The 14,108-nt window shown below is 42.3% G+C and overlaps 1 protein-coding gene across 5 annotated transcripts in view; it reads left to right on the forward strand.

Moving 5' to 3' along the window:
• birc6 (baculoviral IAP repeat containing 6) overlaps positions 1-8,805 on the forward strand; it is a 91,686-nt gene extending 82,881 nt beyond the window's left edge. For all 5 annotated transcript variants that reach the window (XM_028423650.1, XM_028423652.1, XM_028423653.1 and 2 more), the window contains exons 72-73: positions 6,645-6,779; positions 7,958-8,805. In XM_028423650.1, coding sequence (XP_028279451.1) covers positions 6,645-6,779; positions 7,958-8,137 — 315 coding nt within the window. In that variant the 3' untranslated portion in view covers positions 8,138-8,805. The remainder of the gene's footprint in view (positions 1-6,644; positions 6,780-7,957) is intronic.
• The last annotated feature ends 5,303 nt before the right edge of the window (positions 8,806-14,108 follow it).

Below are 14,108 nucleotides of genomic sequence, written 5' to 3' on the forward strand. Positions count from 1 at the left end.
TTAAGCTTTATAGTCTAAATCCACATGTACAAGCTACAGCAGGGTTAGGTGTATAAAGACATCATTTTATATCATGTCTATTATACAATTTGTTATCGCGTTATCTTTTCACTTGTGCAGTTCAGTGATCTAATGGAATACAGACTCATTCCTGTGATATATCGGCTTCAGCTCCTCTACCCGTCTTGACACTTTCCATGTTATTTCAGTCCGAAAACCAAAAACAGTGGGGGGGGGGGGCACCTCTTCTCCCTGAGGGCCTTTTAAAATACATTCTCCTGTCATTAATGTCTTGGTGGATGACATCGTCTGGAGGTTGGCCTCCCACTCCTCCCCCTCTCTCGCTTTTCCTCACAGCTTTTTGATTTCCTTGTGATCCTTTAAATGGCCTGTGGTAAGACAGAGCAGGCTCTTTCAGAAATGTCAGGGAAGAGGAAATGAAAGAGGGGGAGGGGTTAACCCAGAGATACAAGGAAAGTAAAGTGATCCAGTCACTTTGATAAATGAAGCTTGTGTTGAATAACATGGATGTAGTAAAATCCCATGAGATTAGCTGCTATGTGTAAGTCTTAACAGATTAGTAACACACATTGAGTATGAAATATTTATTAGAGTAACATTTTTCTTATCTTATCTGGACTTCGTCATCTGTACAAAATCGTTTAAAGAGACTTCCCTGTGCACATGCGTGAAGGCTGAAACTAATGCTGAGTGGTGATCTTTAAGCCCTTAGGCAGCTCTGCTTTGAAATGGACAGAAAATCACAGCATGTGCCAAGAAACAGCTCAGAAAACACCTACAGCACACAGTCATTGTACATGTTGTCTGCCTGGTTACTAACAAAATGAAAGCAGACATGATGCTCACAGGATACATATGTATACACCCTGAGTTGAATTATCTGTATGGTATTGACTCCACATGTACATCATAGCCAGCACTGCTTGTATTTCTGTGGAAGAGAAGTCTCTGATCTCCGAGGTCAGACAGTGAAATCAATCATTACAAAGGTTTGAAAGATATAGAGGGGACATAGTAGTAGACTTGCCACCCAGCTGCACAGTCTCACACATACACACACAGATTTTCAATTAAGCTGGCTGAGATACTCCCATGTGTTTTTCTCACTCCTGGCCTTTTAGCACCTTTAAATCCTCAGCTGAGACAAACATGGTCACAGAGAGGACGAAATGGATTTGGTAGTTGTCCCTTGTTGCTCATAATCACAAAAACTTTTGGCAGAATTTGACTGGTTCTTTCATGAATTGTTCTTGAGCTTGTGTAAGTCAGCCAGACAACAACCAAAATCTTTTTTTCTCACATGTCCACACACCCCTAAAGGAAACGTCTCTCAGAGTAAAGCAGCAAGCTCTCAAACAGCACAGGCAGGCATGCAGTCAGACGTTGGGCCGTTCCTGAAAACGGCGTGCATGTCTCGTTGAACATGCACCATTCTGACTTACATCTGCTGTCCTCGGTGCTGAAGATGCAGCAATGTCTGCTGACGCTGTGTTCCCTTCTGCAGCTCGGCTGACTCGTCTTGAGACAGATTCTGTCAAGACTCACTTGCCTAAGCACATCCTGTCACTCCTCATGAGACACAGTCTTCAGCACTCGGAATCCTGACACAGAAATGCAGCACATTTCTTGGGAGATGAGTGGGAGTAAAAAGTGTCCTCACAATGAATGTCTTCTTCAGGTCTCCAGTTTTCTGCTTGTGGTGTTGCTTTTATTTGAAACCCAGCACCTTTTTATGTATGTTTCCTTAATACTGTCCCTGCAGGTCTTTGAGCCTGCTTTCCAGAATGACTGAAAATCAATACTGTTGCTCAGCTTGTCCTCGAAGATGCCCTCCATGTGAACCAGTTGGCCTATGTCTTCTTGTAGCTGTCTGATTTTGCTGTACAGCTTCATCAGAAGCTTCCGCATCAACCTTCACTGTTCCAGTTGGGCTCTCTTGATGAATAACAGCAGGCTCTTTGCTGGCAGCTCCACTCTTGTCTAACCCTGTCACCAACTTCTTGCATTTATCCATCATCTTGACCTCATTTTGAGCACTGCTGCCTCCTTATCACAGAAAACTTGATGTCCATATAAATTCAGCATAGGATTCAGTAGCAGTGTAGCCAGAGATCCATTTTCTGAGAAGAATTTATGCAACTGGTCAGGATTTTCTTTGTTTTTGTGTGCTGTAAACATTAGAAAAACCTCAATTTCAAATATTTGTATAGCTAATATGTACTACAGGGACAGAATGCCAAGCAGAAAAGCTGACAGTTCCTCTAGTGGCCACTTGAGGCTGACTCCAAAAATGTGTCATTCCCATTGACAGTAGAAACTATGGACAGAGCTTCAGTGACATCACCCATTTGTTTCCGAAGAGCCATTTTGAGGCTCGGTGGGAGGCTGCAGGACTCTCTGACCGCCGTCATGTTGGCAGCGTCACAGTCCACCAAATACGGACAAAGAGGGGGAGCACGAGCAGAGTTTAGGGGGGCAGGCGATGGAAGCAGGAAACTCGCACAGGCAAACGCCTGTCACTCAAAGCGGCAACACCCATAATTATGCGTAATTTTAAGTCTTAATTATAATTAAAACAAGCAAGTTGTAAGAAAACAAATAACCTTCTAACCTTCTAAATCCATAATAGGCCCCAAGCTATATGCTTTAGGCTGAACAACAGATGGTTATGACTAATCATTGTCCCCTTCAGGAAGTACTGGCAGTAATGCCTGTGTTCATAGGTTTGGTGAAGGTGATCATTGTTTTTATGAGCATCTTCTTTTCCTTATAGATAGATTTCCTAGAAGATAGTTAAATTAAAATCTGCCAGCATGTTAGCAGCAACTTGCTAGCTTTCAGTATTATCTGTCTGCTATTTTGTGATAAGCAGTGACTGACAGATGCCTGCTACAAAGACATAGAAAAACCAAAAGCATCATGTACGGTAGTAGCAATTTCTAGAGCTTTAAGACTCTAGTGTGCTCATATCGCTGTTCCATGGCTTCATGGTGATGTTGATGGGACTGTTTTTCTGCTCGTATGAACACGGGATTAGTGAGATCTAACGGCAAAGACAACATTTTATTTTTGGTTCCAGTATGTTTGAGACTCCACTGTTGCCACACGCTATTTATAGAGACAGGGCTGGAGAATAGAGAAGAGGCTTGAATTATGTAGCAGGAGATTGTCAGGTGGAATTAAGGACAATGGGTCGCACATTAAAATATGGATCAGTGTGTGTATGCGTGGGAGAGGAAGAGGAGAACACTTGTACATGTAAAGAATTCACAAATGCGAAAAATTGATTTTGGAAAAAGGTGGAAGTCAACTGTATAAGCATGGTACATATTTTAGTGGATTTTAGATTCAGTTACATAATAATTAGTGAGAAAAGACACTAGTATTTAATAAACACATCACCGAGGTCTTGTACTGAAAAATGACACTTCCATTTTTTACATTGAAGGATGATACTGTAACATGCCCTCTGTTTGAAAATTACTTGTTAATGTGATCATCAGCACAATGTTTGAGCAGATTGCGATTCATCTCTTGTTTCTGAAGTAGCTAGATTTGCCTTACTTACTTCATTGGCTAATATTAGGAATATAATAATAGGCAAACAATGACCAATTCATGCAGTGTAGCTGTTACAGGTGGTTAGCTAAGATTAGCTTGCTAGCACACTAAAATCATCACAAGCAAAATATTATCTGAGTGCAAATAATTGGCTAGCATGCCTTGTTATCTTATCAGTAATGTAAAGTATGCTTTCTGCTAGTCCATCAGGGGCAGTTAGCCAGCTAGCTCTTTGGCTCTTCAGCATTGATTTAATGTTACGTTATGTTGGTTAATAAATTACCATGATCCATTCTATCTGTGTTTTTGTAGTAATGATATAAGTGTGCAAGCTAATCTTAGCTCCCCAGCTATCTGTAACCATGAACTATACTATGCAGAAAAGGCTGTTTTTAAGGGTTTTCTTATGTTAGGTCTTAGGTTTAGAAACTGTAAAAGACTTACTCTGCTTACTCTCCCACATGCCTCTCTCTGTTAGCCAGACTAATAGCAAAACCTCAGCAGACTATGAGCATTAGTGTAATAGGTCTATCTTTTTTCATTTTATTTCAAGAGTCAAAACATTATCTACACCTGAGGTTTAAAAAGGAGCTTTTGAGTCATTGGAAGGTGACAATGAAGTAGCTTCACATCACCACAGAAGAATCACAGCACCCCTTTGAGCGCTGTAGCATGATGGTCAGTGTCATGGCCCGACCATTTGATTCATAGCTGTAAAGAAAAGGGATGCAGGATATATCACGCTGCACACTGGTGGTTGAATCCGCTTCCATATATTCCATATACATCTGGAGGCTCAGCTCGAACGGATGAAGAGCTGCACTCCTTGAACCTTCCACAGCTGCCCAACATGCTCACATTCACGAATGCTAATGTACACCTAAACCCTTCGATTTGACTGCAGACGGTGGCATTGTCACACAAATGTGTGAAGAGGCTGCACTGACAGGGAACTGGTTGAGTGCTCTGTATCACTGCATTATTGATTGGTCTTTCTCTGACATTTGTGTTTTTGCTCCCAATGCTTTGTATATTTAAATAACACTTTAAGAACCTGTTTTAGGTGAGTTGTTCTGCAGGCAACAAACTGCAACTCAAGATTGTTTGTACGTTGAGAGTTGACCTATTTGTGTATTTATTATGGCATTGATATATTTTACAGTTCGTTTCACAAACATTGTTTTTATTCTATATTCATTCAATAAGATTTAACATATGTAGCAGTGTAGATCAATCCATCATCTACTTTTTAATTTCCCCTTTCTGAACATATGAAGGTTTTGTATATCACAAATATCAGTGTCTGTGATACCAGCCTGTGTTTTGTTTGGTATAAGATCAGTAGAATCAGTTGACAAAGGACAGCCAAAGATGTCCTAACGCCACAAGATGATGCATTACATAAATATGCTAACAGTATGAAATGGTGCATGCTTTGTGTCCTGTGGGTTGGAACAATGCTGTCTAATATTATCATTATTATTATTATTTTATTTTTGTTAAAATTAGATGTTTGCACTACTAATATTAATTGATCATAAATAATAAATTAGATAGCGACATGGCTTGGAGATTTGCGCGTTATTTGCCGAACAATACAATCAGAAGTTTTGAAGATGTATTGCTTATGGCTTTAATATTTAGCTTGGTGATTATGAGATGACTGACACGCTCAGAGTGTGAGGTTGTGTTCACTTTTCTCAGAGGCAGATGAAAAATGCCATGTGACAGATCCAGGAAGTCACTGCTCAGTGAACCATCTTCTTCCTTCACCACCTTTATCTTGTCACCTGGATTTTTTGCTTCTTTTCCACATTGCATTATTTTGTTGTGTTGTTGTGGACGTCACTGCTGGATATTTATGCTGCAGTGTGGTAGTGGGTCAGGGCCACGATCAGGGTGAGTAGAGCAGATACCTGAATCCACAGACTGATGGAATGCAGAAATCTATGGAGAATGAACTTTTTAACGGCTGCACTGTCCCCTCTCGCCCTTGATTCTTCATGAGTGTTTTCCACACCACAGTTCTTCCTCCTCCCACAGTTGCCCTGTGGAATAATGAGTGGACAGCATTACCTCAAAGGTCACTGAGTCGCTGGCTCTCCATCAGAGGAATTTGTCTGTGACTGCACATACAAGCTGAATGTACTTTTGTGTACATTCCTTCATGTACCTGTGTGTGTCCAAAGACGTGCATTTCCTGAAAGGTCATTTGTCAGGATGGCATAATCCCATGTATACTTCCACCATCAGAGGTGGTTTGCATACAGAGCTTCCTTCTATGCTGTGTTCGATGGCTGTGTCCAAATACCAAAAAGCCTCTTCAAAGCCCCACGTATCTGATCATGCCTGTATAATGTCAGGCATGTTCCCCTGTCTTTACGCCCATCATGGCGTCTCTGTGGTACCTTCTCTCATCTACATGAAGGCTTTAGCAGCAGCCTCTTCTCTTCATGTTTACCACACATCTGTGACCTTGAAACGTTCAGCTGGGGACTGTCACCCCACCTTGCTTGGATGTAACCGAATCAGCCGAGGGGGTGGAGGAGGAGATGGAATGAAGATGGAGAGAGCAGAGGGGAAGAGAGTGATTAAAGCAGTTCCCAAACCCTCTCTATCTCTCATTCCCCACTGCCTCTTAGCTTCTCTTTCTTGCTGGTAAACAGCAAATCAGCAGCCACCATGATGACTAATCCCCTCCCTCCACCATCAGAGCAGCAGCTACAGACACATCCACCACAGCGTTTGCTGCATACTGATGGACAAGTCCTGGCGATTGTTGCTAGGGACAGGGAAGCATGGCTGACTGACATCATTGATTGAGCAGGGTGTTGCTTGTGTGACGTCAGTGACTTACACACCCGTCAGACTGCCTTCACAAAGCTGGACATTTACCTACCGTCATCTGAAAGTACATTCTCATCCTCATCCTTAGTGGTCAGACCACCACAAGAAACGTGTCAGCCGATGCAATGTTGCAGCACAGAATCAAGCTGTAAGTCTCATCAGTGTGAAGTACAGTTTGGATGTGGTGTCTAAACTGTGTGGTTGTGTGTTTGCAGGTGATCCACAAACATTTCTACCTGAAGAGAACAGAGATCATGTCTCAGTGTGAGGAGTGGATCGCTGACATCCAGCAGTACAGCAGCGACAAGAGGGTCGGCCGCACCATGTCCCATCACGCCGCTGCACTCAAGGTAATCATCTGAATGGGGAGGGAGGGAGGAAGCAGCTCCAACTTTGTTCAACTTTACAACCAAGTTAAATCAGTTCAGTGTGCCGTTACTTGAACTGTACAGACTGATGTACAGGATGTGCAGCCACCCGCTGAACAGCAAACCTTTTCCTGATAAAATACTATCAATTCTTGTTGCCAGTCTCAGGCTTGTGAACCACATTTTCTTAATATAATCTCATTTTGAGTACATTTAGACCTTAAACCCAGCTCTAAGCTGTGTAAGAAGTCGGGCTTCACAGCACTAGGTTAATACACTGAATGTTCACATGCTGTGAATAAGCTGCAGGGGGCAGCAAGCCTTCAACAGGCTGCATGAGTTCCCTCTGAGACACACAGGAGCTCCAACAGCAGAGTCCAAAAATATCGAGTTTGTTTCCAGCCCAATGTCAAAATCTAAGACATATAGGTTGAGTCTTTCTCATAATGGTATAAGCAGTCAAATTAGCACTGTGAGAGAGAGAGTGCAGTATGGTTGATGTTGTTGAAAGTAAAGCGTAACTAAACACTGTGGACCAGTCATACAGTGGGAGATATGTTCCCGTCACTCTCAAGCTGGAAAAATATAGATTTATGAAAATGTTAAAAGCAGTTAACTGGTGTTTGAAGCTTCCTATGCAAGCTTACTATGGTTCATTTCACTTTATGTTCCATAGGGCCCAAAAAACAGTTAGTTATTTGAGGAAAAAAAGAAGAAATTTCTCTGTTGCAGCAGCTAGAGGTAGAGGCAGTCAGAAGACTATACATAATTCTGTAAAGATAGAACAATATATAAAAATAAATGTAAAAAATAAAATGATCAAATATGAAAAACAAAAAAAGAGAATACACTTACCTAAAACTACCATGTGCAAAATTCACAAACCTAGCCAGTTTAATACAGACATAAAGGTGAACCACAAATGGAGCTGAGGTGGGTGGATGGCTGGAATCAGGATTCTTGGAAAACTACCTTGCCAATACTGTCCAGGTGAATAGCTGCTTATGTTAGAAAATAAAAAATATTCAGTGTGAAAGAGTTCCTTTATTTTCCTTATATACTTTTACATATTGTGAGGTCAGAACATGCAGTGGTGTGCACATATTTATTGGAATCCTAACACGGAATGTGTGTGTGTGTGTGTGCGCCTCTCCCTACAGAGACACACGGCTCAGCTCAGAGAGGAGCTCCTGAAGCTGCCCTGCCCCGACGGACTGGAGCCTGACGGCGACGAGTTCTCCGAGAAGAGTGCTGCCCTCATCCTCAAGGAGCTGCCCGGACAGGATGCGGAGAAACCCGGCAGCAGCCAGGACAGCCACTGCAGCGAGGGCCAGCTATGAGCACCCTGCCCCCACACCTTCCCCACCACCACCACCACCCCACCACCCTCCAGCATCTCCAACCTCTACCCCCCTTCCCTCCCTTCCCCATTCCTTCCTTCCTCCTTTCTCCTCCTCCTCTTCATGATTAATACTCTTTCAAAGACTCGATGGCTTTGGAGCACAAGCCACCACTTTGTCAATATTTGTATGTAAAGATCTAATAGCAGAGCAGCAGAGAAGGAAAAGGTGGATGCGAAAACCAGGCGGCAATGAGACGAACTCTGAACTATGCTATGCCCTTATTGAAAAAAAAACCTTTTATTTACCTGTAAAAGAGTGTAAACATTTTGTGCTTTTTTCCAATTGTGAAATAACCACTGATTGGTATGTTATTAAACTTGTTTATGTATACATAAAGGCAGAGGAAAAATTACAGATTATATAAGGGAAACTACCTTTAGAGAAGAATGTTTACTGAATGTTATTTCTTTTTGTTCTTTTTTTTTCTTTTGTTTTTTTGACTGTTAGAGCGAGAACAGTTGTAACACCAAGGATATACTGGTCATTCTTTAAGGAAACTATTTAAAAAAACAAACAAAATCTGGACATCCATTCTCTCTCTCTCTCTCTCTCCCTCTCTAGGATCATATCCACTTGAATAAAGGTTGAGATGGACATTCTTAAAACTTCTATGTTATCCCTTTGACAGGCTCCCAATTAAAAACAGCACCATGCTCTAGATAAACATTTGTCGCCTCCATGACAGCTTTCCATTAACACAACTGTAGATCGCTGAGTCAAGAGAGCCACACGGGAAATGTATTTTGAAGGCGTGTGCATGTGTATGTGTGTTTTCTGTGCGTGTGCAACAATCCCCCATCATTCCCGCCCCTCCCCTAAAAATAAGTGAGATACAAATGCTGTGATGTGCCTTTGATCTACACCACACCATCAATACTCCAACACTTTACTGACTTCTTTGCTATTTCTACAAAAAAAAGTTGATTCTGCTCCATCTGACATAAAAGAAACTGCGTTGAGACTTTTTTTTATTATTATGTTGAACTCCAGTGAACAAAATAATGCACTTTCTATTTTACTCACTCCTTAAAACAGTCACATACTCCTTTTGCTAGGACATTAAATGGAGCTTGAAAGTATTGGACTGACTGTGCGAATGCTTTTTTTTTTATTAGTACCTTTGCCACATTGAGGTGTAATAATGAAGGTGTCAGGGTCACCCAGGAACTCAGACATTTTCACCTTGTTATGAAGGTATTGGGAAAGATTGCCTTTCAGACGTCAGCATTAAGAATTCAACTGATGGTTTTAAAGGCCTGAAAACACCATGAAATATTCATGATTAAATAAGCAGGATCAGAGCAAAAGAAAACATTTCTGAGAGATAAAGGCAACAAGCAACATTCAACCTTGTTTTCACTTAACATGCTAACAAGCAGCCGCTAGGTCTGCATATTTGAACTCATTACTAAATGCATGGCTTTTTATTGCATCGTGATTTAACAGTGTACATTCAGACACTTTCACACATCTTTATGTGTCATTGCATGTGTAAAGACAACAGTCAATGTAGGTAAAGTTTCACATTTCTGCTCAGAAATCATACAGCTGTGGCAGAATCGTAACTGAGACCCAGACCATAGTTATTTTGTTCCCCGATCATTAATTAGCCAAATAAAATTAAGTTGTTATAGCAGCAAACACGTACAAAAAAACAAAACGGGTACAAACAGAATACAAATGTAAAAGATGTAACATTAAAATAGAATAAATATGATCTGAAATGTACAAAACAGTTAAATAAGTAATAACCTGCGGGACTGTGTGCTATATTTTTCCTCATGTATTTAAATATGTCGGGAAGTGAACCCCACTACGTGAGCTTACCACAAGATACAGTAAATGGGAAAAACTATTTTCTGCTGATATCAACAATGATCTCCATTTGATCCCCTGCCAACCAGCAAAAATTCTGAGGGGTTACAAGATTGTTGACGTGATGATTCGCAAATGAAAGAAATACAAGATGACAGTCAGCCTCCCTGGCTCTGCAGCTCCATGCAGGATCTCACCTCATGGTTGAGGATGATTCTGAGGAAAGGGAGGTATCAGCCCAGAACTACAGCTTGTTAATGATCTCATGTACAGGCCCGTCTCATGTTTGCCAGTGAACACCTGAATGATTCAGAGAAATCATGTCTCAAATTTTATACTGTATTGTTACATGGGATAGCTTTCAGGGATTATATTACCTAACACCCTCAGTGTAGTTGTTAATGAAATTATTATTGAATTGTTTTGCTCATTTATGTACATTTAAAGCCACAGAAATAATATTTACAGCAGGAAAAAGCTGTACAACTCTGCTAGAGTAGAAAGACAATACAGTGTCAGTTTAATGCTGAGCAGGAGCTGTTTCCTTACTCATCAGTCCATCTGTTCACCTGCTCCTTAACCTAACCAGCCAGTCAGAACCATGCAGACATGGTGAAGACAACCAGCTGAAGTTCACAGTGAGCATCAGAATGTGGAAGAAAGGTGATCAGTGACTCTGAAGGTGGCACGGTTGTTGGTCACACACAAACATCTGTAGTGTTCACAGAGAATGTGATGTCAGAGGTCAGAGGAGAACGCTCAGACTGGGTGGAGGTGATAGAAGCATAGCAGAGTTCTGCAGTTCCACTTTGTCCTGTACTGCAGGGTCACAGGGGAGCTGGAGCATTTCCCAGCTGGGATTCCATGGATTGAAATCCATGTCTAGTCAATGATGCTTATGACTAATGTGCATTGAGTCAACGATCTGCTTGACACAGCTGAAGGGTGTGTTTCTTCAGGGGTGTAACGTGATTCTCTGGAGCAGCACGCACACACCTCATCAGCAGTAGGTCAGGTCAGCAGAGACGTGCACTATGGGAATAGTGGCAGGTATCCACAATCAACATTTACACTTACATCCATCAGTCTTCTCTGTATTTACATGGCCTGACTGTGTTTGTGTCAGTTTTCCTGGTTCCTGTTCTTTCTTTTCAAATAATCTTACTTCATCAGCCCCCCCCCCCCCCCCCCCCCCCATCGATCAGAACAAATACAAAGAGGTGGTGATAAAGAACGCTGCTTTGTTCATCACACACATCAAGATGCGATTTCCTCCACTGATGTGACATAATTAGGTCAACAGATATAAATATCAGCTGTAACAGAATCTATTTATATTCTTTTGTCCTGTTAATTTTCAAATTGTCATCACTTTTTGTTTTTGCATGTGAACTGCATTTTATTTCCCAGTTTTCGTGGCCTATCATACAGAATAATATGTGTTTTAAATCATAACAAATAGCATTTGTATCACATAAACAGCACATCTCAACAAATCTCTGGAAAGAAAATAAGTTTTAGTGGTAAGTCCTTTAAATTGCTTTTATTAGTTTTATCATGCCCATACACATGGCTAACAGGTACTCTACTCTGCCTACCAGCAGGCATGTCACTGTCATTCCTTTGGTAATAGCTGTTTTTGCTTGTTTGTTTACTGACAGTCACACACATAAAAATCCCTTCTCACTTTTTCCTGGGTGGTGTGTCCTCAATCTTGGGTCCTCTACCAGAGGCCTGGGAGTTTGAGGGGTTAGGGTTAGCTGTTCCTAGCACTGCGCTCTTCTGGACTGAGAGTTCTGAAGTTGTTCCTGGGATCTGTTGCAGCCACTCTCCGAGTTTGGGGGTCACAGCCCCGAGAGTTCCAATTACCTCGAGGACCACTGTTACCTTCACCTTCCACATCTTTTCTAGCTCTTCTTTAAGCCCTTGGTATATCTCCAGTTTCTCATGTTCCTTCTTCCGTATGATGCCATCACTCGGGATTGCTACATCTACCACTACGGCTTTCCTCTGCTTTTTGTCCACTACTACTATGTCCAGTTGGTTAGCCATCACCATTTTGTCGGTCTGTATCTGGAAGTCCCACAGGATCTTAGCTTGGTCATTCTCAATCACCTTTGGGGGTGTGTCCCATCTTGACCTTGGGACCTCCAGGCCATACTTGGCACAGATGTTTCTGTACACTATGCGTGCCACTTGGTTATAGCCCTGCATGCTAGCATCTTACACCTGTCCTGTCTGGTGTGGTAGACCCCAGCCTCTATCGATCTTGTGCTCAGGGCCTGTTCCTGTGCTGCTACAATTAGTGCCTCTGTGCTGTCTTTCAGTCCAGCTTTTTCCAGCTACTGGTAGGACTTCTCGATGTCAGCCACTTCCTGTATTTGTCGGTGGTACATTCCTTGGAGGGGCTTGTCCTGCCATGCTGGTTCTTGCTCCTCTTCCTCTGCATTGGGCTTCTGTTGCCTGAGGTATTCACTAAGTATTCTATCACTTGGGGCCATCTTCCCGATGTACTCGTAGATTTTTGCTGTTTCATCTTGGATGGTGGCTCTGATGCTCACCAGCCCCCGGCCTCCTTCCTTCCTCTTAGTGTACAGCCTCAGGATGCTGGACTTGGGGTGAAGTCATCCATGCATTGTGAAGAGCTTCCCTCAACATCCGCTATGCTGCCTTCTGGGAGTTCAGTTCCCTGAGTCTTGACAACCTTCCCTGTCTTTGTTATCATTCGACCACACTTGTCCAGTCCGAATGACATTCCAGTGTCGTTGCTGTATATCCTGGTGGAATGGTGAGTCGATGTCTCACTCACTCTTGGCATACAGCTTGATGTCATCCATGTACAGGAGGTGGCTGATGGTTGCTCCATTTCATAGTCGGTAACCGAGGCCAGTCTTGGTGATGATCTGGCTGGGGGGGTTCAGGCCTATGCAGAACAGCAGCAGGGACAGAGCATCTCCTTGGTAGATGCTGCACTTGATGGACTTGTGCTGGAGCTTGGCCACTAGGGTTGTTTTCTACAGCCCCATTGAGTTCCTTATGAAGGTCCTTAGGGTCCTATTGATGTTGTACAGCTCCAGGCATTCCAGGATCCATGTGTGTGGCATTGAATCGTATGCTTTCTTGTAGTCAATCCAGGCAGTGCACAGGTTGGTCTGTCTGGTCTTACAGTCCTGAGACTGACTGCTTTATCCACCAGTAGTTGAGGTTTTGCTCCCCCAGTGTCCTTACCTATTCCTTTCTGGGCCCTGCTCATGTATTGAGCCATGTGCTTACTCATCCTAGCCGCTATGATGCCTGACAGGAGCTTCCATGTTGTGCAGAGGCAGGTAATTGGCCGGTAGTTGGATGGGGCTGCTCCCTTTTGGGGGTCCTTCAGGATCAGGACTGTCCTGCCTTCAGTTAGCCACTCTGGGTGAGTCCCATCTACTAGCAACTGGTTCATTTGAGCTGCCAGGTGCTCATGTGGATCATGTCAGGCCCCAATGCTGTCCAGTTCTTCATGCTTGCAACACTCTCTCAGATATCTGCTGTTGTGATGGTTACTGGTTCCTGTTCAGGGAGGTTGTGGTGGTCTGCTTTCAGGTCTGCTAGCCACTGGGCATTGGTGTTATGTGACAGGGCTTCTGTTATGGACAGTCTGCTGTATTTCTTACCTGATTGCATCCCCCTTCTATGTGTATACATATATATATATATATATATATATATGTATATATATATATATATATGTACAACTTTAGTAATGGATGACATGTTAGTCGCAGTCTTTTATTTATTTATTCCTTCATTTATTCACTCACTCACTCATATTTCTTTTTATATTTATGTATTATTTTTTGCTTGTGGTGGATGGAATCTTACTTTTCTACAAGGCTGGATTCCACATATATTCTTAAGATTAAGAAACCTTTATTAGTCCCAGAATGGGGAAATTGCATCACAGATGATGTCTTTTCTTTTTTTTAGCAATTAAAAGGTCTTCAATAAAAGCTAGCTATACTTAGCTGTAGTAGCTGCAGCTTCCATGTTGTATACACTAACCCGTGCCAAACATCCCTGCGCACGCCTTCATTAGTTTTCCCACAATGCAACG

Source organism: Parambassis ranga, chromosome 15, assembly GCF_900634625.1.
Source record: "Parambassis ranga chromosome 15, fParRan2.1, whole genome shotgun sequence".
In the NCBI taxonomy this organism is placed as follows: Eukaryota; Metazoa; Chordata; class Actinopteri; family Ambassidae; genus Parambassis; species Parambassis ranga.